Source organism: Macaca thibetana, chromosome 18, assembly GCF_024542745.1.
Source record: "Macaca thibetana thibetana isolate TM-01 chromosome 18, ASM2454274v1, whole genome shotgun sequence".
Taxonomy (NCBI): domain Eukaryota; kingdom Metazoa; phylum Chordata; class Mammalia; order Primates; family Cercopithecidae; genus Macaca; species Macaca thibetana.
In genome coordinates this window covers 49,253,052-49,278,232 of record NC_065595.1, presented here as the reverse complement: position 1 = coordinate 49,278,232, position 25,181 = coordinate 49,253,052, and the positions used below count along the sequence as shown (strand labels likewise).

At 41.0% G+C, this 25,181-nt stretch overlaps 3 protein-coding genes across 24 annotated transcripts in view; all 3 read left to right on the top strand.

Moving 5' to 3' along the window:
- The window catches only part of DSG3 (desmoglein 3), a 30,937-nt gene extending 27,079 nt beyond the window's left edge, over nucleotides 1–3,858 (top strand). The window contains exon 16 of the mRNA XM_050768309.1: nucleotides 1,123–3,858. Within this exon, the coding sequence (XP_050624266.1) occupies nucleotides 1,123–1,737 (615 nt within the window). The 3' untranslated portion in view covers nucleotides 1,738–3,858. The remainder of the gene's footprint in view (nucleotides 1–1,122) is intronic.
- The window catches only part of TTR (transthyretin), a 1,143,467-nt gene that overhangs the window by 1,019,697 nt on the left and 98,589 nt on the right, over nucleotides 1–25,181 (top strand). The window contains exon 1 of one of the 22 annotated variants that reach the window (XM_050768285.1): nucleotides 17,368–17,371. The exons of 20 other annotated variants lie outside the window; for them this stretch is intronic. The gene's annotated coding sequence lies outside the window, so the exon portion shown is untranslated. Of the gene's footprint in view, nucleotides 1–17,367; nucleotides 17,372–22,896; nucleotides 22,901–25,181 lie in introns of those variants that run through there. One more of the 22 variants, XM_050768292.1, reaches the window with a different exon arrangement.
- Nucleotides 22,913–25,181, top strand: part of DSG2 (desmoglein 2) — a 52,843-nt gene continuing 50,574 nt past the window's right edge. The window contains exon 1 of the mRNA XM_050768261.1: nucleotides 22,913–23,032. Within this exon, the coding sequence (XP_050624218.1) occupies nucleotides 22,988–23,032 (45 nt within the window). The 5' untranslated portion in view covers nucleotides 22,913–22,987. The remainder of the gene's footprint in view (nucleotides 23,033–25,181) is intronic.

Below are 25,181 nucleotides of genomic sequence, written 5' to 3'. Positions count from 1 at the left end.
TTAGTTTTTTTGCCAAAATAATACAGATAACCTAAGGTAGCTGTCAAAATTGGATCACTGGTGAAAAGAAGAATGGGAGCCAAGCATAGTGGTACATGCCTGCAGTCCCAGCTACTCGGGAGGCTGAGGTGGGAGGATTGCTTGCCCCCAGGAGGTAGAGGCTGCAGTGAGCTATGATGACACCACTACACTCCAGCCTGGGTAACAGAGTGAGACTTCGTCTCTAAAATAAACAAATTAATAATAAAAGAAGAATGAGTAGATAACCACAACATGAAAGCATATAGCAAGTAGCATCTCATTCCTCCAACTGAACAAACAACTGAGGGCAAATCTCTTTTATATGAGAATTTCCAGCATCTTCTTTAGGAATACAAATCAGTTCACTTTGTATTTCCTATATCATAAAGGATATCCAAATACCCGTGTGTATATTTTCCTGAGAGAGTGGTATAGTATTCACATTATCAAAAGAGTCTTGGTCTAAAAAAGTTGAAGAACCACTGAATTAATGACCCCCAAAAAGGGGGAGGCAAAAAGAACAGGATGGAAGATCAGTGATGGGAGGAATGACATGTCAGGAAGCATAGAACAGAAAAGGAACATGGGTACAAAACAGACAAGACTTTGAAAAGTAGGATGCTTGCCACTCATTTGATAACCAAAGATTAGTGGGTAGACAGGCATGGTTAGAATGGATCTCACATTGAGTTTTGGTATTGATACTGGTAAGTGCCAAGGTTTGACCTAGTATCCAAGCAAAGAGTGATATTGTGTTTGAAGAAAGACTGAGGGGAAGGGGAGAAAGGGAGGGATTGTTTGAGATGAGGATTCTTGGGATATTTCTAGGTGGGATGTGTGTTACAGCCACAGGTCAGGCTCCCACAAGGTTTGTAGAATCTAGACAAAGGTTCTAGCCCAATTTTGAGGGAATGTCAACCATACTTTTGTCCAAACACCAGATAATTTTTTGAACAAAATTGTTAATAGACAGTGTCCTTTACTTATATAGATTACCTAATTTGGGTATTCATAATCCAAATGAGTTCTACAAACAGTATTATATTGTTCAATTGACTCTTTCTTAAAATTCATTTTTTTCCCACTTTTTCTCTGTCTTAGAAAGCGTTTGCCTGTGCGGAGGAAGACGATGGCCAGGAAGCAAATGACTGCTTGTTGATCTATGATAATGAAGGCGCAGATGCTACTGGTTCTCCTGTGGGCTCCGTGGGTTGTTGCAGTTTTATTGCTGATGACCTGGATGACAGCTTCTTGGACTCACTTGGCCCGAAATTTAAAAAACTTGCAGAGATAAGCCTCGGTGTTGATGGTGAAAGCAAACAAGTTCAGCCACCCTCTAAAGACAGTGGTTATGGGATTGAATCCTGTGGCCGTTCCACAGAAGTCCAGCAGTCAGGATTTATTAAGTGCCAGACTTTGTCAGGAGGTCAAGGAGCTTCTGCTTTGTCCGCCTCTGGGTCTGTCCAGCCAGCTGTTTCCATCCCTGACCCTCTGCAGCATGGTAACTATTTGGTAACGGAGACTTACTCGGCTTCTGGTTCCCTTGTGCAACCTTCCACTGCAGGCTTTGATCCACTTCTCACACAAAATGTGATAGTGACAGAAAGGGTGATCTGTCCCATTTCCAGTGTTCCTGGCAACCTAGCTGGCCCAACGCAGCTACGAGAGTCACACACTATGCTCTGTACAGAGGATCCTTGCTCCCGTCTAATATGACTAGAATGAGCTGGAATAGCACACTAACCAAATCTGGATATTTGGACTAAATTATTCAAAATAGCATAGCAAAAGCTCACTGTATTGGGCTAATAATTTGGCACTTGCTAGCTTCTCTTATAAACTGATCACAATTATAAATTAAATGTTTGGGTTCATACCCCAAAAGCGATATGTTGTCACTCCTAATTCTCAAGTTCTATTCAAATTGTAGTAAATCTTAAAGTTTTTCAAAACCCTTAAGATCATATTTGCCAGGAAATTTTCCTAAACATTCTTAAGCTTCTATTTTTCCACTGCCAAAGAAAGGTGTTTATCATTTTAAAATGCAATGTGGTTTAGTGGATTAAGCAGGAGCGCTGGTTCTTATCTCCGTTGCCTTTTCTTATATCATTGATAATGATGTAAGAATCACAAGGTATTTGCTAAAGCATTTTGAGCTGCTTGGAGAAAGGGAAATAGTTGCAGTAGAGTTTCTTCCATCTTTTTGGTGCTGGGAGGCCATACCTGGGTCTTTTCCTCAAGCTAAGGGGTATAAGCTTATGCATTAAATTTGCTACATCTATATTTCACATATTCTCACAATAAGAGAATTTTGAAATAGAAATATCATAGAACATTTAAGAAAGTTTAGTATAAATAATATTTTGCGTGTTTTAATCACTTTGAAAGGATCTATGCAAAGAAAATATTTTACATTGAGTTCCTTCCTACACACATCTCAGTAACAGATCCTGTGTTAGTCTTTGAAAATAGCTCCTTATTTTTTAAATGTCAGTGAATAGATGTAGCATACATATGATGTATAATGACGTGTATTATGTTAACAATGTCTGCAGATTTTGTAGGAATACAAAACATGGCCTTTTTTATAAGAAAAAAGGGCCAATGACTAGAATAACACATGGGGCAATCTGTGAATATGCATTATAAGCAGCATTTCAGAAAAGTAGTTGGTGAAATAACTTTCAAGTCAAAAACGGATATGGAAAGGCACTTATGAGTAACCTCTATTTTTTTAAGCCTTGCTTTTAAATTAAACAGCTACAGCCATTTAAGGCTTGAGGGTAATAAAGCTTGAGAGTAATAATGTTAGCTTAGCAAAGGTTTAGAGGTATTACTTCATGCATGCTACCATGATAGTAATGCAGCTCTTCGAGTCATTTCTGGTCATTCAAGATATTCGCCCTTTTGCCCATAGAGAGCACCCTACCTCACGTGCTTACTGATATTGTTTTAGCTGATCACAAGATCATTATCAACCTCCATTATTCCTTATTGTATATAAAATACAGAGTTTTATATTTTCCTTTCTTCTTTTTTTTGCCATATTCAAAACCTACATTTGTTTTTGCAGGTGGAATGCAAAGTAATCAAGTGTTTGTGCTTTCACCTAGAAGGGTGTGGTCCTGAAAGAAAGAGGTCCCCTCAATATTCCCCACCCTGGTCCTCCTCCCTCTCCCTGGCACCCTGACTACCGGGAAGGCAGGTGCTAGAGCAGCTGGAGAAGTGAGGCAGCCTGTGCTTCCACAGACGGCGGTGCTGCTGCAACAAGGCTTTCAATGCGCCCGTCTTACGGGAGAGAAGCTAGATCCTGTGCAGCAGCCCGGTAAGTCCTGAGGAGGTTTCATTGCTCTTCCTGCTGCTGCTCTTTGCTTCTCAGTGGTGGCTCGCTCTGGGGTCTAGAGCACATGCAGCTAACTTGTGCCTCTGCTTATGCATGAGGGTTAAATTAACAACCGTAACCCCTATTGGAAGTTCAAAGGTGTATTCAGGATCCTCCAAGCATTTTAACCTTGCCTCTTAAAACCCAATTTACCATGAAATGGGAATTTTGCTGCCTTGCGAAACTGCAGAGGAAATCATGCTATAGTAATAAAGCTTATATGAGAGAAATTGAAATTAAATGTTTTTAAATTTCAAAAAAAATCAGCCTTTAGGATGACTTAAAAATTGATTTGCCATGTAAAATGTATCTGCATTTTTTATACAAAACTTGTTTTAAGCAGAAAATTTTAAAACTTTACTACTTGATGTATTATACATTTTGAACCATATGTATTAAACCATAAACAGTGTAACGTTGTTATAATAAAACCAGCAATAAATTTATAAGTAAAAAATGAACTACTCTCTATATTAATAGTTATTAAGAAATATGATTATAAAACAGCAGTCCCCAACCCTTCTAGCACCAGGAACCACTTTTGTGGAAGACGATTTTTCCACAGACGGCGGCAGGGATGGTTTCAGGATGAAACTATTCCACCTCAGATCATCAGGTATTATCATAAGAAGCAGGCAACCTAGATCCTGCATACGCGCAGTTCACAATAGGGTTCACGCTCCTGTGAGAATCTAATGCCACTGCTGATCAGACAGGAGGCAGAGCTCAAGCTGGATTGCTCACTTGCCCACAGCTCACATCCTGCTACGGCCTGGTTCCTAACAGGCCACAGCCAGGTACTGTTGGGGGTGGGGGTGGGGGAAGGGTTGGGGACCCCTGATATGAAATGACTCACATATGTATTTTTATCAGTATTTTAGCTATTTTTTCTAGCTGATTCCTTTTCTGCATCTTCCAGGCAGGAAGGAAGGATCTTGAGATTCAGGATGACTCCAGGTGGACATAGTGCAGGAGAAAGTGCTGGATGAGGTCAGGGCAGAGGGACTTCACTAACTGGATGCTTTAAGTCATTTGCTGTTTATTTTGTAAGTTGCAATTGTCTCTCGGGTAACTGAGAGATCATTGTTGTGACATTCAAAAGTTGTGACATTCTAAGATGACTTGGAGAGAAAAGTTGGAGTAAAGAGAAAGTAATGTTCACAATCTAGCCTGATGAAAAACATGTGCCATGTCACTGGTGAAAGCCATCAGCCCCAGAAGTGGAACTGTTTTTCCGTAAATGCTAAAGTCCATATGCCTCCTTTTAAAAGATGCCACAGAATAAGTCCCTCCAATGCTTCAGAACTTTCTTCTGGCTGACCTTCCTCCTTAAATATGGATAATGAGGTTTGGACATGGAGTAAAGGGGAAAAAAAATGGATTAAAGCAAATATTGAGTAAAGAATGGTAGTTGGCTTAACTCAAATGTTTCAAATCAATTCCAGGAAAATGAAAGTCATGTAGATAAAATCCAAAAATATGACTAGCTGCTTCTATTCATAGAAAGTTCAAGGAACAAAAGTGACAAAATCGGTTAATTTAACTTGAGGACCTTCATACATGAGGTAAGAGTGTGAATGGAACACGTTCGACTGACTAGTTTCAATGCAACTAACAATTTAGAAACAATTAAAAGTTAAGAATTCTTCTTGTTCTTGCATTTCCATGTTGTCTCGTATCTTCTTCTGGGTCTACAAAGAGGAATACTGAATTAGAGATTATACGGTTTAACAGCGTTCAATAACATAGTCTTAGATGGTTTTATGTAAAGGGGATGATTGATAAGACAAGAAGATAAAAAATCATTTAAATTCCAGAAGCCAGAAACCACAGACGTTTTCCATGATGAACGCTGAGACTCCTCTTGCTTTGCTGTCCAGAGTGTGCTGAGATTACCTCCGTGGCCAAAGACATCAGGCTGTTGTCTGATTGGTGTCTTTACTTCCTTTTTCTTCTACAGTTTGACTCATTTTTACAAATACAAAACAAAAAAATGTAGACACAATAGAGATATAATTAAAACTCAAGAGGATAAGGTCTGAAGAACAAGTACAAATGGATACGGTTATCAGAGCAAGAAGAAAAGAGACATTAGTGAAGGTTACCAAGTGGTCAAGAGAGCTACATACTCTAATTCAATTCTAGAGTAATCCTTAGATTACAGGCATGGAAACAGAGACTCAGAGAAGCAAAGTAACCTTCTCAAGGTTGCACAATAAGTGGCACAAATGTGAAAGTTGATCAATAGTTGTCCGGAAATAATAACTATTACTCTCAGAATAATCTGTTCACTTCCAGTCTAAGACTTGAGTAGAACATTAAAAATTAAAAAGAATACAAAGAAAGTGAAAATTATAAAAAGAATTAGAAATCTAGATGTAATTTTACAGATTAAAGAAGTAGTATAATGTAGGCATATGTGTGTGTGGGAGGGAGAGAGAGAGAGTGACAGAGAGAGAGAGAGAGAAAGAGAGAGAATGCTAATACATGATTTGCTGCTATTTTGAAGTACATGCGGAGGTTTTCCTTTCAGGGGTCAGTGACCAGGTCTCTTCCACAACCAATAACTAATAAGAATGAGCCAAAAGCCTAAATTGCAGAAACAAGTATTTAGCTGAATTTAAATTACAATTTTTGTATTTTAATACAAAATTAAAATGCAATTTTATACAATTATAACTGATGTAAGTACTGAAAAAAACTACCTGGAATCTCTTTCTCAGTAAACTCCCTAAGAATTACTTTGATAAAACACTATTTAGAAGAGGTTGTATGAAATGTATCCAGATATGAAATGATTACCTTAAACAGGTCCTTCCAGCTCAGTGTTTCCATGATTTGTGGAAAAGAACATGTTTTAACAACTACAAATTTTTTACTCCTTGAAGTCAGTTTCATTTCTACTTTGATTTTCCTAAAGAACATGGTACCACTATATTTTCAATTTTACGCCTCAGAACATCTCTGATGTTTTCTGTGTGCAGAATTCATCATTACTAAGTTAGCAAACAGTGAATTTTATGTGATAACACAGAGAATCAAATGATGATAATATAAGCAAAACACTGATATTGAAACAATATGTATGTCCTCATTTTCCCAGAAGGCAGAAGAAGTATTTATGTTCTTTCATAATCAAAAGAAGGATTGGAAGGAACTTTCCTGATTATAAAGCAGTGAAGAATCAGGTAATCCTGTATTTATTCAAATGACATAATGACGTGATTTTCAATCCTGCAAGGAGACACTTTTACTAAGTGAAAAATGAGTATTTAAACACAAAATATGAGATTAACTTCAGTCATGTCTTCTCATGTCCAACTGACTTCTACTGATAATAAGATTTATATGGACATAACTCAGATGAAACACACACACACCCACATTCTTGCCTTAGGTAACCTCATGGCTTGGCATAGCTAAAGCAGGGTTTTTCCATTATCAAATATATGGACCAGACACTAATGTTTAGTGTACATTGCAGACACAAAGTTTCCACATTTAAGAATTCTCCTATCTAGCTTTATTATTTTAGAAAATAATAATAATCACCTAGATTTTGCACCTAAATTTCTTTAGGTAAGCTATGGTGAAAAAGCCTTATTTAACCAGACTTTCAGTTATTTTCAACCAGCTCTGACATCCCCAACATTTAATTAGTAAAAAATATGCAATAAATCCTTAGTCTAGTAAGTTCTGACGATATCTACCTTCCTGCATCTTCCCTCTTTTTCTCAGCTGTTACACATTGCTATGAATTTTTCCTCAGAACATATTTTGTGGCTGCTAACTATCTGATATCTAAGTTGATTTTCTAACTTGCCACTGTTTCTACATACACTCTCTTGGATCCTGGAAATGTTCTCTTTCGTGCTGGTCTTTGAATATTCTTTCAAAGAGGCAAACTTATAATGAAGGCACATGCTACCAAGACAATAACAGACCTCCTACTTCATGCAACAAAGGCTCACCCAGGGCCTGTCAAACAAGCCGGTGCATGCTATTGCTACTTTTGCCAATGCTGGCTAGAAAAGGGTATCTCTACTGAAGGAACAAGTCAGGAGATGTTCGGGAATATAGAGAATGGGTTGTCAACCTAAGAAAACCTATTAAAGTTTACAAAAAACAAAAAAAAAAAACAATGAAACCACTACCAAAGGAGCTAAGAGAATTTTTAAAAATCTCACTCCATCTATTAGTCAATCAAAATAACTATATTTTAATGATTAACAAAAATTAAACTTGAAAAGGTTTCTATTTTGTTTTTTTGTGTGCATTTAAGTTAATGGTTAAGAGTTCAGGCTTTGGAGACATACCACATACTTGAGTTCAAATCCCCGTTTCCCAACTTACTAACTTTATGGTTTGGGGCAAGTTTCTTAATCTCTCTGAACATCTCTGGACTATTATTATGAAGATAATAATAGCTTCTATTTCACACAGTTTCTGTAAAGTTACAAGAATGCACTTTGAACATAGTAAATGCTCATAAAGATTTGTTTTCATTTTTTTACTGTATTTTAAATCTTCAAGATGAACTCAATCATCTCAAAGTTAAGAGTTCTAATGTACAAACTACTGAAACCACAGAATCTCGAAATATCCCTATTGTATGATCCAAAGCCCTCCTTTTATATGGATGCTTAAATTGAGGCTGAGAAGTAACTCGGGGATGAATTTCAGAGTTAAGAATTGGCTAGGCTGATTCTCTTTCTGCTACTGCCACCACAATATGTCTTTTTTATTAATTTTTTGCCTTAGCCACAAGGATTGTCCTAGTCTTCTAAGCACTGGAAATTCCGATGAATACACAGTCCAATGGAGATGTGCCAGTTCATCACAAATTGTTATCTTGTATACCCAAACTGATCAGAATCACCAGATGATTGCCATTTTTCGGTTCAGCTTCCTTGGAAAAGTGAATTTAGGCTTCTAATTGAATTCCTGTGTTCAGGTGGATATTGAATGTGACAGGGTCGTGTAGGTTGTTTCTATCATGTTGCAATAGGGTCATGGGCAGGATGGATGGCTTCTTTCTTCTTCTTCTTATTCCAAAGAATACTTACTATGTCATTTCTACCAGCTAGATGGGATAGCCAGATGGCTCTGGAAAAAAAAACAGTTATTTGAAAACTAGCATGAAAAGAATGACACTAATCGACCCCACTTCCATTGGATATATATTTTACTGTTACTAGAATAGTGACAAACTGCATGAAAAAAGACCACATTTTATGTTCAGTTTCTATATGATTTATGGATCATTATCACTGCTGGGCAAGTGAAAAATGAGCTTATTTGCAAATGCCAGCTGACCCATCATAAAATGGAAGGAAGTGAAATCTGTCTTTACCTTTGCATGTTTATTCTTTATTTCTAGCACATGACATGCCTGATGTCTTCATATTCACTGCTACCTGCTTCCTCTAAAAACTGGCCATAACTAGTTGATAAGTTTTTTAATGTTTGAGAAATTAATTCACAGTAAGGTATAAATCACAAAAAGCACTTTGTTACTTTTCTCTGAAGTGTGTGTCTTTAATGTTTAGAATATTTGTTGACTGCATAAACAAGGTGAATTTTCATTATCATTAAGCAATAGGTTAGGAGGTAAAGCAACTTGAGAACTCACACTATCCAGCATCCCTCCAATTGCACATTTCACATCTGTCCACGTAGACCACTTCTGTGCACCGGGGACAAAGGCCTCACATTCTGACCCATTGAGCATACTCTGTAGACTCAAGATTTCAAATATTGAAAATTCTGGGGTATAGAGTAGACTGATTCTCCCACAGTGTCAGACAATGAAAACTCGCCATGGCAATTTTATGAACCATACAGCAATTCTTCACATGAGGTTTTACATGGATTTCACATTATCCAACTCCGAATCTTTTCTGTAATACTGTTCTGCTTAACCTGCTGTCATCAACTTTACTACTTACTTTAGATTAATGTTCTAATCCCACAGTTAAGAAAGAAGTACAATGATACACTTTCTTCCTCTCTCATACTCATAAGAGAATTAATCATAAGCAGTCTTTGTTGACTGACGTAACTTTATTGTAGCTGATTCTGCATCAAATGGGTGTAACTCTCTCCAAAGGTATAATGTCATTCACATATTGTTCCAGCTGCAGAGACGGCCATTGGGAGGAGGAAGACATTACAGTAAATGTGCAGAAGATTGCCTAGCTAAGTAAGGGGTCAGCTTTCAAGATACACAGTAATGTCCATAGTGAACACAGTCATTTTTTAAAATTTTAACCACAATTGTCCTCGGACAAGCTGAAAAGGGTCATTGTGAGCATTACATCTAAACTATCTAGAGCAATTTTTTTCCCATTGCCTTCTTTGTATCAAACTTTTTTTGCTTAATCAGTTTGCTTAATCTTTAAACATATCTCTGTCTCATAAAACCTCCACTTGGAGTGAGAATTAGAAGAGGTGATATAACTCAATCTAGGTGTACTAAAAAAAAAAAAAAAAAAAGGCTATATAATTTGAACAAAATGGGTTTAAAAACAAATATTTTCAGCCAGGCACAGTGGCTCATGCCTGTAATCTCAGCACTTTGGGAGGCTGAGGCGGGTGGATCACGAGGTCAGGAGTTCGAGACTAGCCTGACCAACATGGTGAAACCCTGTCTCTACTAAAATACAAAAATTAGCCAAGCATGGTATCATCTGCCTGTAATCCCAGCTACTCAGGAGGCTGAGGCAGGAGAACCACTTAAACCCAGAAGGCAGAGGCTGCAGTGAGCTGAGATCGTGCCACTGTACTCCAGCCTGGGTGAGAAAGCAAGACTCTGTCTCAAAAAAAAAAAAATTTTTTTTCCTGAAATTCTAGACATCCAGAGACAATGTTTTGGTTCTCTTCTATTATAATATTTGAAAGACTACTTCGACTCTCCAGTTCCCTGGCTGTGTACAGATAACTAAGTTAATTAAATTATTATTTATCATGTTACGGGGTTTTCAATTACTTTTGCTACAGAAGTAAAGTTACTAGATAGAAATAATTTGCCATTCACAATATCCAACCTGGGATTCAAGAATAACAATATTGTAATTGTAGTCAGCACAGTTCATGAAGTATGTCCTCAAAAGTAGATGACATTCACAAGCTCACACCCTCAGATGGAGAAGCCCTGTGATCAAGGCTAAGGTTCCCATCTCCTTCCCTGGTGGAACCCATGTTCCTCCTCAGCCTGAGAAGAATAGCAGAACACAAGTGGGTAAGTTCATTATTGAATAGCCTTAAATGTGCTCCAATCATTTTAACAAAGTAAATCCTTCACAAATTTCAGACTGTTACTATTAACAAATTAGTACGTTGACTGAAATTTTCAAGCCACCACCAAAAAGACTAATTTGTAAAGTCAATTAAAATAAATAATTTAATTACTTTAAATTCTTGCTTTTTCTTTAGAATGAAAATCATGTACTTTTGAAATTGTGTATCTCTCAACCAAAGTACTTACAATGATCGTTCTAGGTCATTTGGAAAGATTTTTAAACCCACTATTTTACTTCCGGGTTCACTCTCCAAAGCTACTGCATTGCTTCTATTTCACTTTTTCCTCGCACATAAGAATGTCATTGTCTATCTACGAACGAATGAAATAATTGCCAAAAACCAGTTTTGTTTGTTTTTTCTGTCTTCTGAGGGTTATTTATTTATTTATTTCTGGGTATCTCCCTAAGCTCATTAGTCACAATGGGTCAGTGTGGTGGTTTCTGTCTGACACTCAGTAAGTACTGCTGTGCCTGCCCTAAAACTCTGCAAGCCCTGTCATGCTGGTGATGGATTCCAGTCCAGGACTGTTGTTAGCAACCGAGGACTCCCCTGCTCTCTTTCTTTGCTATTTCCCTTATCTTTCCAAGAACTTCCATAAACAAAACCTAGGGTGAAACCAAAATAATAGATTTGTCATGAGTAGATAAAACCAGCTTTCCCCAGTGTTGCACTCCTTTAGTGAATGCACACTTTGTTCATTTCCAGGGAGAAGGAGGATTTTTCATGTTGTTAATGTTTTCTTCCTTGGTTCCCCCTGCAAGGAAGGGAGCCTTAAAGCAGAGGAAGAACACAGTAGTGTTCTCCACTGGCCTCTGAACTCCTTCACTTCACCCTGTCCCAGCAGTCTTAGCAATGCCCACCCTTGATGAAATTGTGAGGTAGAGCAATTTTGTCCACAGTGAGCCAGGCCTCCCATCACACCCCCGCCCCGGTTTGGTGACAGTCACTCATGAGTTGGATTCCATGAATCCAACGTTCTCTTCTCCTTTTCCCCTTTACCCTCATTTTACTCTCTCTCTCTCTCTCTCTCTTCCAAAATAACCTTGAAAATTTCTTCACTTACTCATTTATTTACACATTCGGCTGGGATTTACTAAAGGCCTACATTGGGCCAGGCACTGTTTTATTTGCAGGATACATGGCAGTTCACAGGAAAAAAGCCCAGCCCTCACAAAGTTTACATCCTAGGGAATGGCAACAGATAAGAAATAAGTTAAAACACAGTCTTTTAGAAGAGAAAAAGAGGATGGGGAGCTCTGGGCACGGGCAGGTGGTGGGGTGGGGGACGGGGGTAATTACAATTTTAAAAATCATTGGTCAGGGAATGTCCTTACTGAGAAGGTCACATTTAAGGGGAGAAAAGTGAAGAGCGATGGAAAAGACCTTGTACATTTCTGGAGCAGAACCTTCCAGGGAAAAGGAACCACAAATGCAAGCCTCCGAGGTGAGGCGTGCCTGGTGAACCTGTGGCATTAGACTAAGATGTAAGTAACTGACAATGGATCAGCATGCTGCCCTCCCAGTAATACGCACTCCAAGGAAGCCTTCTGCTGAAGGAATGCCAACACTAATCAGTGAACGGGAGAGGCCTTATGTTGGGGCCTCCAGGCCTTGCTGGGGTTTCCCAGGCAGTTGCCTGTTTCATAATTGCCTCAATCCAGCATTATTATATTCTGATCACATTTTTAAACTAGTGTGACTTAGTTCAAAAAAGATTGCATGAGATGTGTTCAACACCCTACTGATTCCCAAGAATAGACCATTTTGTTTCCTCTACTGCACCAAATCCTATTGTGCAACTATCATTGTTTTTCCCTAATTCTCCTCTACCTCATGAACAATGTTAACAATTTCCTTAAAACAGCTTGGCTCAGAGACTTTGCATCCAAAGCAGTCAGTCCATGTATACTGACTCACCAGGAGGAACACGTGGGGAAAGCTCAGTGAGACACTGTGACTCACGGCACTGGGACTCTCACTCTTTCGGGATATTGACGTCTGTGGCTGTGATCTCAGGGCTGCCTATTTTTGCTCCCCCAGAATGTGGGGACTGTTCATTAAGGGCGTGCTGGCTTCTCTGTGCTAGAAAATAGGGCTTCTAGTCTGCTGGGCTTTATTATCCTGGGAGTTCTAACTGGGAAAGTCAACATAACTTTTCCCACTCTCTTATTAGAGGCCTCCTCCACCCCCAAGTTGGCCAAGTTCTCGCCACCTAAGGCAGAAGCAGCTCTCGGTCCATCTAACTGGAGAGTCCATAAGAATTTCAAGGTCCTGACTCCAAATGTTGGTGCTGTCATCCATGCCTTGTCTTACATGGAATAGGATCATGGGTCTTTCTCCAGGATTGAGGGGAAGGACGATCCTCTCCCATTTCTCCAGGGCCAATGTAACGAACTGTCTATTCTCAGCTGGCCCCTGAGCTCCTCCAGCTTCATTTAGCCTGTCTGTCTTCCTCGTGACCACACTCAATTCCAGGAGTATCCTGGATACTTATACCTTTTTTCTTTTCTTTTCATAAAGCTTTTTTTATGGAATGGAAAGTTACAGTTTCTAACCTAAACCTTTTCCTCTGAAACTTAAACATATTTCCTCTTAAAGAAGCAATAGGAATATATTCCTTACAGAAATGATTTTTAGGGCTTTTATATTATTTTTCTGATACTGTCACTTTATTCTTTTTTTTTTTTTTTTTTTTTTTTTGAGACGGAGTTTCACTCTTGTTGCTCAGGCTGGAGTGCACAGGTGCAATCTCGACTCACTGCAACCTTCACCTCCCAGGTTCAAGCAATTCTCCTGCCTCAGCCTCCCAAGTAGCTGGGATTACAGGCATGCACCATCACGCTCAGCTAATTTTTTATATTTAGCAGAGATGGGGTTTCACCATGTTGGTTGGGCTGGTCTTCAACTGCTGATCTCAGGTGGTTCACCCACCTAGGTCTCCCAAAGTGCTGGGATTATGGGCTTGAGCCACTGCACCTGACCACTTTATTCTTTACTAGGTTAAATATTCCCAGCACTTTCAGCCTTTTGTTATAGATCTTGTTTATCATCTTTGTATGTGTGATATTGTCCTCAGTGCCTAGCTCAGTTCTCTTTATAGATGTTTTACATAGATATTTCCATAAGATGTTGTCAATGTGGACCTAGAAAAACATCAAAATAATAGTTGATCTTTCCTGGATACTTACACCTCTTAACTGTCCGTCAGGCCACTCTACAACCCTGACTTACACCTACCAGCTGCCATCCTTATTCTGCCCTGGGCTGCAGTGTTAGGGAAAACACATGTGCACAACTAACATGTGTGCATGTATGTGCAAATGCATGTACACACACATATCACAGACCAACATTTTCTTACCAGAGCCTCTGCTAATTCACCCACAGTGGATATTCCAAACACTTTTCCTCATAATACTCCTTTTTTAGTTAAAATTAATCCCTTCCTGTGTGGTCTTATTTCAACAGATCTTAATTGATCATCTGATATGTGCTGGATGTTGAGGGTTGGGCCCACTGTGAATATCATACAGCCTCTGCTCTCAAAGAAGGAACAGCTTTGAGAAAAAGAAATGGGTGGAGTAGTAGACGTGGATGAAATAACCATAAACTACAATGTGATTGCTGCTATGCAGGTTGTATGAGTCATCTGGGATAGAGCCACAGTGCACTGAAGGAGAGGTAAGTAACTAGACACGGAGAGCATAGAAAAAGGAATAGAGGATGCCACTCAGGTCCTAGCGTGAGTGGCCAAGTTCGCAAGGCTGCCATTGACTGAGTGGGGCATATGAGGAAGTAGCAAGCTTGCACTAGAGAGATAGTAAAGAGAGGATGTATGAATCTGTTCTCGTGCTGCTAATAAAGACAAACCTGAGACTGGGTAATTTATAAAGGAAAGAGGTTTAGTAAGCTCACAGTTCTACATGGCTGGGGAGGCCTCACAATCATGGCAAAAGAGAAGCAAAGGCACGTCTTACATGAAGGGAGACAAGAAAGAATGACAGTCAAGCAAAAGAGGAAACCCATTATAAAACCATCAGATCTTGTGAGACTTATTCACTACCATGAGAACAGTACGGGGGAAACTGCCCCCATGATTCAATTATCTCCCACCAGGTCCCTCCCACAAACCGTGGGAATTACGGGAGCTAAAATTCGAGATGACATTTAGGTGGGGGACACAGCCAAACCATACCAGAGGGAATGCTTTTTTGTCAATATGCTGTTTGATATCCCTACAAAATTATTATGAAAGTGTGAGGTTCCCATGAAATACCCAAGTAGTGGTGTCCCATGATTCGAGCTTGAGAAAGAAAGCTAAGTTTACACAATGGAAGTGACCACAGAATCATACCTGCTACTAAGAAGAAAAGAAGCAAAGTACAGAACTCAGAAGACACACACATTTTACAAGCAGCAAAGGGTAAGAAATGGATTGAGAAAGAACAGTCAGTGAGATGGGAACAAAATAAGGTGACTATTTCTGCTACCCAAATCTATTTGCAGTGCAGTTGTCCTTTCTCATTTCAAATGACTTGCTAGGCTTTTCGAATTGGATTTTGTTCTAATGTCTCAAATTCAACATGTTTTTACCAAAAGAGAAGTTTTTACTTCTGATTTCCCTTTTTGTGTCATCATGATGAAAAGAAAGCTTTTTTCACAGCTAAAGCAAAAGCCCTGACTCTTCATCAACAGCGTCTATGCTTTAAGTTCCTCTGCCCAGGCAGGTTCAACACCTGGTTCACAATTACTCATCCTTTAAGAATCACTTCACCAAACTTCCTCCAAGAAGCCTTTTCTAATCCCATTGTCCAAAGTGTGAGGTGGGAAACTTCTTCATTGTTCATATTATACTGCATGTGTAGTTCTACCACGGCGGTTATATTATTTTATTTTGTAAGTAATTATAGTTATATTATTTTATAAGCATGTATTCTTGTTTCTTTGGATATGGGAAAACATTTAATTTTGCATTCCCAATAAAATGAAAATTAAATGTTTGTTGAACAGGGACAAGGTAAATATTGAATAAACTAGTAGAGCTAAACCAAAAAACAGATTCCTCCTTGTATTTCCCTTCTCAGATTACCTGGGAGTATTTCATATTTTGTCCTGTGTCCATACGCCCTTTAGTAATCAACATTCTATGAGTAATCCTCCTGACCATGATAACCTTTTTTTATAACAGCTACACAACTCTATGATTTGTTTATAAGGCATTTTAAAAGGATAGCAACCAGATTTAGCTCTCACCTCCGAAACATTAAATCTAATACATATACTCATGAAATTTTCACTGGAATTAAGTGGTCAGCCACTTATCAGACCTTTAGCAAAGAACTGTCCATTTCTAAAGTAATACTTAATGCTAGGATGTGTTGGGAGTAATGAGGAAGTGTTAGTAGAAAAAAATATATTAATTTTCATGGATCTTTCTGAAACCCTTTAAAGTATTTTTTGTTTTAGATCATATTAAAGAGGTGATTTTAATGAGCTAATCAGTTGAAGATTATTCTCATCTGCGTATGTGTGTGAAGCAAAGTATTCTGGAAAACATAAATTCAGGTAGATATTTTGAATATATCTAGATGTTAAAGGTAATTATTATTTGCATAAAATATGTTTTGAACCAATCCATTCTAAATGTCTTAAGAAAAGTACATTTACCATAATGTTCAACGAACTTAGGGGAGGAAAGTTAAAATTTTCACAACCTATTTAACACTTCAATGTATTGTAAACAAATCCTTAGTCCTTTGTTGGTAATGGTTACATTTATTTTTGTGCACAGAGATGTACAAAAGAGATTTACTCTAACCCCAGCATAAAGAAGTTAGGAGCCAGAGAGATAGCTGTGAAACATCTGATTCTCAATAAGTCCCTTCAGCTCCCTGAGTCATAAGTTTTAGATTTTTTAAAGTAGAACTAATTCAGGAGTGACATGGCATTGGATGACATATTGGCACCTTCTCTCAAAGTCCTGGGGAAAATGTCTTATAGAAGGAATACTACCTTGAAACTAACTTTGACAGCCTTCAGGGGAGGTTGAAAATACAACAGAAATAAAGTTTGCATTGGCTATTTCTCATTCTGGAAGCTACGATTATCTTCATTGCTGAATAGAAACCGAAGTCTTCATAATGAAGCATAAATACTTCTCTATAGGACTCAATTGCAAGGGCACAAATTTAAGGCAGGACTGACATATAGTTTCCTACAATTATTTCTGCAAGTGATTTGGTAAAAGCCTCACTTCTTAAATCAGGAGTGCTCCCAGCATGATGGCAAATGAGAAGTGTCACCAAGGTGTGCTAATACCCCCATCTAGCTCAAGAGAAAGCAGTGGAAATTGAGACATATTTTCTCCAGATTCAATTATGTAAAAAAGTTTACTGAGAGTATCCCACAGTACACAGCACAGTTTGGGGCACTTCTGAGCAGAGTGATGAGCTAAGTCCTCAACTAATTCAGCCACCGTCACTTAAGTAACTGCAAGAGAAAATCTACTCAGCAGCTAAGCCCCAAACATACGGACAATGTGCTTCTCTCAGCTCAAATAGGCAGTGGTCCTTGGGGGCCTGGGAAGAAAGAGTGTAAAGAGGAGGTGGTGACCTTACTAGATCTTGAAGATTGGCACTTGGGAGATGCTGCCAGAGGGTGAGGGGGCACTTTGAACCACAGAAGTAACTCTACTATTTGAGCCAAATTTAATGCCAAACCTCTCTTTCTAGTCTCCAAATAACCCTTTATGCTTATATAGGCGTGGGAAAAAAGTTAAATATTACATTTGAACTCAGTTGAACATGGACACAAACAATGGTCATCAAGTCCTGGAAGAGGTTGTGTGAGCCCCTTGAGGAATTCATCCAGCACTGTTTTGAAGAAATCTCTATTTCAATCTATACCTATACACTAGTTATTGAAAAACAACAGACAATCGCAAAAACAAGTTGACCTTTTGTGTTACTTGAGCCCAGTCGTGAAGGGCCCTGGTGACTGGGCCTCATGTCAAACAACTGGTTACAGTCCCAGACTGCACCAAAGCTTCATGAGACATCTCCTTGTCAGTGTACGGATGAGTGGCCGACTCTGGAGATCAGGCTGTTGCTTCCCTGTCTGGTGATGAATCCTCCATAGTCTAGGTAATATAAATATATATATACACACACACATATATATTTATCTTTTCCCTTCTCTCCTTCCCATTGCAATTTGCTTATTATATCAATTTGCTTATTATATCAATTTTCTTATTATATCATTGGCTTATTGTATCATTTGTTTATTATATCTGCATTGCCATTTACGTGGGATAAAGTTTGTTTACTGTTAAAAGTATTGTGCATGCCTTCTCCCCTCGCAGGTCTCCAGCACAAAACGTTTTTGTGGTCATGAACAGGATCCGAAAGTGAAAGCATGCCATTTTTCCACCACAAGGATCGGGCTGGGAGGTCCCCATATCCTGGGATGGGAACTCACCGACTTCTCCTCCTTGGTCACTGAGTGATCTAACGGAACTGGACTGTGTGAATATTGGGAATCTAAATTAGTGCATTTTGAGCCATTGGCTGTGCATGAGGTGCTGGAGGGAATCTCAGTTGGTAAAGAAGAAACTGAGGGAAATTCCTGGTGTGGATGGTGCTTGCTTACTGCTTATAAGTTAATGTATCAAGATAAGGACTGGTTGCTACAAGAGAAATGTAAGCTGGAAAAGGAAAATGCTAATCTGACTTCCAGACTCACCCTGGCCCAATGCCAGGCCTATGTCTTGACTAATCAGGCTCAAAGCTATCAGACTATTGCTAAAAAAAGCAGTTGTTCAAGTGGCCCAGCCAGGGTAAAACTGAAAAACTAGTGAGCTGGGGATTGGAGCAGGTAAAACCCAGCTCCTGTCTCAAGAATGGGAAATTAACCCCAGTAAAATTCAAGGACCTACACAAATTGTAAAATTTCTTGGCATCCTATGGAATGCAGGGAAATAGTCCATTTTACCAAAGGCTAAGCTAAAATACTAGAATTTGCAACTCCTACCACTAAAAAGGAGGTCCAGAAATTTATTGCCTTGCTTGGATTCTGGAGACATTATATTCCCCACTTGGGTAACATTTTACAACCTCTGCACGCAGTCACTAGAAAAGGCTATGACTTTCACTGGGGAGAGGAAGAGAGCATGGCTTTTGAACAAGCTAAACAAGCAGTGCAACTGGTCCTGGATCTATGGCCCATACAGGATGGCCCAGCAGAACTGCAAGTAACTGTCCTAGATCAACATGCTAATCAGAGCCTTAGGCAGAAACAAGATGGGAAGACAGTACCTGTGGGGTTTTGGACCTGAAAACTGCCAGAGGATGGCAAAGCTTATACACCTTTCTAGAAGCAATTGTTAGCTTGCTATTGGGCTTTGCTGGAATGGCACACCTCTGCTTCAACCATGATGTCTTTATGAGGCCTGAAATTCCTATTATGACTTGGGTCATGAGTTCCCCCAAAGTTCACCAGATAGGGAAAGTAGCATCATCAAGTGGAAATGGTACATACAAGACCAGGCTAAGCCAAAACCAACGGGGGTATCACTTTTACATGAAGATATACAAAACTTGCCAGCTCAGGAAATCACCAAGCAAGTCCTACAGATAGGGAAGGAAACCTCCCCCGTCCAATGGGGCAAATCCTTTAAAGAACTAAGCCCAGAGGATCAGAAACATGCTTGGTTTACTGATGGATCTACCAAATACATTGATGGGACCCGATGCTAGAAGGTGATGGCTCATAACCCTGTTAAAAAGCATAAGCATTTCTGATGAAGGAAGGGGTGGGAGCAGCCAGTTGGCTGAACTAGTAGTGGTCCTCTGAGCTATTCAGGAGGAGGCCAGAGGGATTTGTCACTTGAATACCAACTCTTGGTCAGTAGCAAATGTTCTTCCTACCTGGATGCCCCAACGGCAACAAAACAAATGGTTAATTGGGAACAAAGAGGTTTGGGGTAAACAATGCAGGGAAGACATCTGAATCCTGGCACACACTACCATTATCACTGTTTTCCATGTTGATGCTCATGCGTCTCTGTTTTCTCTTGAAAGACTATTTCATCAGCAGGCAGATCAACAGGCCAAAATTTCCACCATAATTGCAAACTTGAATGTGGACGAATGGATTACAACATGTTCAAGACTTGCAATGAGAGGCTTTATAACGTATGGTATAATTGATAGTGATTACCAGGGAGAGTTAAAGATCATTTTATACAATACCACTCCAGATTCTTTTGCTATAAAACCTCAGATGCGAGTTGCTCAATTGTTAGTGGAACCTTGTCAACAATTACCCCTGAGGAAATCTCTGCCCCAACAGAGGCTGCTACATACAGAACTGGGGAATTCAGATCCTGGAGCCAAAATCCTAGAGCCAAAATTTGGGTACAGCATCCATCAGGTCCCACCCTTAAGACTGGTGACCTTGTAGCTATAGGAGCAGAAAATGAAGCAGAGTACAATTTCCTAAAGATGAAAAATAATATCATATTCCCCTCCGTTTTTGTTATCACAGGGAATAACCTATCTACTAATGGTCAGCACCTGTGTCTTTGTGTCTGAGGCCAAGATTAAATTCATCAACTGGGTAGCCACCGCTGCAGAAGAAGCCAATCGCAGTCTATGTTGGCTGTGCGTTGATTTGCTGGAGGCCGCTGGGAATGGGCTACCTTGGAGAATCCTCCCTGCTAACATTTCTGAATGACTATGTCGCTACAAATGGGACCACAACAACAACACTTGCAATCCAACCTGGACTTTCTTTGACCAAACCAAGGCTTGGTGCTCTGGGGTTTCTACTGCCAGACACTGTCAACACACGCTCCAAATCAACATTATCCCCAGTGAAACACAGTCTTTTTCCTACTTTTATAACACATGAGTACACTATGATTACAGTAATTCCATTGCTATCCCCTGGGGGGCCCTCTGGGTGTGCGGATCCTATGGGTGGCAATACCTGCCCCCACATTGGATGGGGAGATGCACTTTGGGATAGCCATTAATTCCATTCACCATCCGGGATAATATTGCCCTCCCCAGTAATCTAGATGCTCACAAACATCCCTGGTTACGAGTGCACCCGACTCCCTAGGGGTGGTACCCTATCACAGTATTCTCCCCTGCGGCCGATGTAATCCTGCTTCAGCAACCAATTAAAATATTAAGCTTACTTCTAAGAAAAGCTCTTAATGATAGTAGCACTGGACGTATGTTGTTAGCAGATGAATTTGCTCAGCTGCGTACTGTTGTGTTGCAAATGGAATGGCATTAGATATGCTTACTGCAACCCAACGAGGGGTTTGCGCCTTACTGCGTACTGGATGTTATGGGTATATCCCTGACAATTCTTACAATATTACTCTCCTTGCAAAGCCATGGTGGTGTGGTTATTATTGTTGCTTTTAATTCTCCTGTGTTTACCCTGTATCTGTAATCTAGATCAACTATGCCTTCCCCATGTATCTGTAGGGGTATTTTCCTGCAATTGATTATCAAATTGAAGCTGAACGTGGAGGAAAAGTTCAATATTAAATTTGAACTCAACTGAACATGGACAGGAACAATGGTCACCAAGTGTGAGCCCCTTGAGGAATTCATCCAGCTCTATTTCAAAGAAATCTCTATTTAATCTATTCCTATTTGTTAGTTGTTGTTAAACAACAGACAATCGCAAAAACAAGTTGACCTTTTTGTGTTCCTTGAGCCCAGTCGGGAAGGGCCCTTGTCACTGGGTCTCATGCCAAACAACTGGTTACAAAAAGAGCTAGGGTCCCAGAGCATGCAGAAACTTCGAGAATCCTCTGTAGTCTGGTGAGTGTAGTGTCCGCCTCTGGAGCCCAGGCTGTTGCTTCCGGGTCTGGTGGCGAATCCTCCACAGTCTGGTGAGTGTAAATATAAATATATCTTTTCCCTTCTCCCCTTCCCATTGCAATTTGCTTAGTATATCATTCCCTTATTATATCCGCATTGCCATGTAATTGGGATAAAGGTTGTTTACCCTTAAAGGTATTGTGTGTCTGCGTCTTGTCTTCTCCCCTTGCCCGCACAGAATAGGCTCGTCAGCTACTTCCAGTCGTTACATTTCTTGCAAGTTTCCTAATCCGGCGCTGATTCTAGTGTTTGGATGCCCATACTAAGTTTCTGCTTTTCAAGAAGATTTCAGTGTAACATCTTACCTCGCAACCATACTGTTCTAATTTTAAAAATTATTTATTGAACGCTTAAGTTCCAATTTCGTTCTCAAAACATCCCTGTGCGTTGGTCGGTATTAATCCCATTTGACAGATCTGGAAACTGAGGCTCAAAGAGGCTAGTCCAGGCCACCCAGCTAGTTACTCTTGGAGCGGGGCCTCTGATCTAGCTAGTGGTGTAATATAATTTGTAAATCATGTCAAAGAGTATATATATGTCCCGTAAAACCCAGAGTTTTCTCCCAGGCCAAGAATTGTCCTTTTTGACCTCTGGGGATTGTTTCTCCCTGAGCCAGATAAGCTGCAAACATGTTGGAAGCAGTGAAGGGCCGTAGGGAAGAGTAGCCTTTGCGGAGACAGCCACCTGAAATTCTGCTCCACGACCTCCGCTCCCGGAGATGGGGCCGAACGCACCGCGGTCGCAGCTTCCCTGAGAACGCGGGTCCCCATGTCACCAGCGCCACCTGCGCTCCGGGCCCAAAGCACAATCACAAAGCGCGGGACCTTTGGGCGGCGCTGGGCGTCCTGGCCCCGCAGCCACTGGGCAGGTTAGTCCCGCAGGACTCTGCTCTGTGGAGCTTTTGTCCTTGGGCCGGGGCCCTGCAATCCGCGCGCTACCAAGCTCGAGCCCCTCCAGGAGGGTCCCTCCTCCCGCCATTCTCCAGAGAGGAGGGGGTCGGGAAGGAAAGAACGGCGGGGCGGGGCCAGCCACCCACAGTCCGCAACCCAGGGACGTCACGGTCCCAGGTGCGAGTGCGAGGGGGCGGGAGTCCACCCCGCGCCTCCCTCCTCAGCGGAACTCCCCACCTGTGTAAGAGCGGCCCGGGCCGGCCCCGGGCTCCATTTTCTCGCAGCGGCCACACCTGGAGCCGCGCCTTAGGGTTGGGCTGGGCTGGGCCGCGCGGCAGCCACGGGGAAGACTGCCTCGGGGCGGGGAGGGAGAGGGTGGTTGGCCTGGCCGGGCCGCGGGGGCCGGGGCCAGGGAGGAGCCGAGTGCGCGCTCGGGGCAGGCGGCGGCGCGGAGCGGTGCAACAGCGGGAGGCGGAGGCGAGGGTGCGATGGCGCGGAGCCCGGGACGCGCGTACGCCCTGCTGCTTCTCCTGGTAAGTGCCGCGAACGGGGTAGGGGAGCCCCCGCCGGGGAGGGCGTCGGTGGGCAAGGTCTAGAGCTCGCGCCCAGACTTGCCCGCCGCCCTTGTGCGTGTTAGCCGCCCGGCCGCCCGCCAGCCCGGCGCTCCCTCCTACTGCCCGAGGTGGGAAAGGGCAGGGCAGGCTGCGGCGAGTTCCGACCTGGGGCTTCGGAAAAACCGCTTGGCTGGAGCCAGGAGAGTAGGTTGCGACCTGTCGAAGTTGTGTTTTCCTTCCCGCGTCACCCAGGCCCCAGCGCCCTTTTCTGTGGTGTGCGGGTGTAGTGAGTCCTGGGGCGGGGAACACCATTGCTGGGAGTCGGGGGCTTTGTTTAGAGTCTCCGGGATGAGAAACCTGGGGGCAGTAGGGAACAACCTCGCGCCACTTCCACGTTCCTTGAATTTCCCTAGGATTCCCCAGCTCCTCTAGCCGCCGACACAAGCCAGTGCACTGGGGAAACCAGGAACATACTTGTATTCTTAGAGTGCAAAAAGTTGGCTAAAAGTAGTTTCTTTTTTAAAAAAGGTGTAATTTACAAAGCTTATAAGTGGCTCACCCACATATAGTTTTAACTTAAAGTTCATGGAGTCGGTGTTTCACAAGTTTTCCAGTATTTAAGATAATAAACATATGTAATAGTTTGAAGACTTATTCGTTTAAAAGGTTACAGAAAATGGAAGTGTAGCGCCCCCTCCTCCACGCCCCACCCCTCAACCCCCGGAGACGACGTTCAGTCCCTGGATCTAGAGTTCTTATGCTCAAATTGGATTTTAAACTGTTGGTTTTTTGTTTAAGTGGTTGCGCGTATGTGTGTCGCTGATAGGGGTTTACTAAATGGGTTTTAATAAAGTGACAGTTATTCTGAAAATATAGGTGTGAGTTCACCTTCCAGAGAGTTCACAAATATGTGTTTACAGAGATTAGATGCAAAATCATACTCAGTTTTCTTATGTAATAATTAAAAACGCAAATACATTCACTGTATTCAAAGTTCTAACTTCCAAAACATGAGCCCTTCTATCCTAGAGTTTTGGTGTGATATGGAAGAAAATCGTGTGTGTGTGTGTGTGTGTGTGTGTGTGTGTGTGTGTGTCTCAAAACGGAAAAAGGCGTGACTAAATCCAGTCTAGAGATTTCCATGAACTTTCAGGTGGAAGAGCATGATAATTAGGACGTCCAGGCCTAGCACACAGTTCATTTTCGTGTTCTATTTATCCATTTCGTTTTGCCCAGGTAACTTTGAGGTAACTTTCAATGAAAGTTCATTTTGTTGACAAAACTTTTCTAAAACATGATTTGGGGCTTCGTTTTTAGCCTCCGGGATGGCAAAACAACTAATCCTCTCACCTTGATGTTTCCTTGGTTAAGAAGAATTTCCAAGCTAGTGTGACACCTTGCTCACTTTGAGAGTTACATATTCTTTCCATATATGAAAACAAAAGACCTTTAATCTTCAAATAATATAGCTATCAGGCCAATTTGTACACTCACAGAGTAGCAGGTAAACAAATTAGGCATATCTTTCACTTTAGCAATTTGATACTTTTACCTTATTGGGCAGTAATAAACATCTTTAGAAAGTGACTATAGCCAATGGAACAGGAGCAAAATTCTTGGACTGTTCTATGTATTTTCTATAAAACTTTCTGCAGTATAAATTTGAATATGTTTATTTTTGTCCAGAGAATAGTGGGCAATGCAGCATTTTACCCTCAGTGTGTTTGCAGTTGTAGTTTTTTGTTAAAAAAAAAAAAAAAAGGAAAGCAACTCATCTGACAGAAGTAGTTGCCAAGGAAACAGGTCCTTCACTGGAAGGAATATAAATTGTAGTCTGTTAGGTCAGAGTTCAGTTGCAGGTAACGGAATTTACTCTAGCTATTTAAAGTAAGAATAGGTTTATTTCGGGGCACTAAACTGACTACCTAAGTGTAGGAAGGATTGAGAAGACTCCCATTTGAGCTGTCAGTAATGACTTCAAAGCCACACAGCAGTACCACACTGCTTAGGGAGCTGCTGCCTCTCCTGTGACCAGGAACTGCCCTGCCACTCCCACAGTCTGGAAACTGCTGTGATCAGGGTGCTACTTTGGCTACCACCTGCAGACCCATGCATGCCACATCTGCTA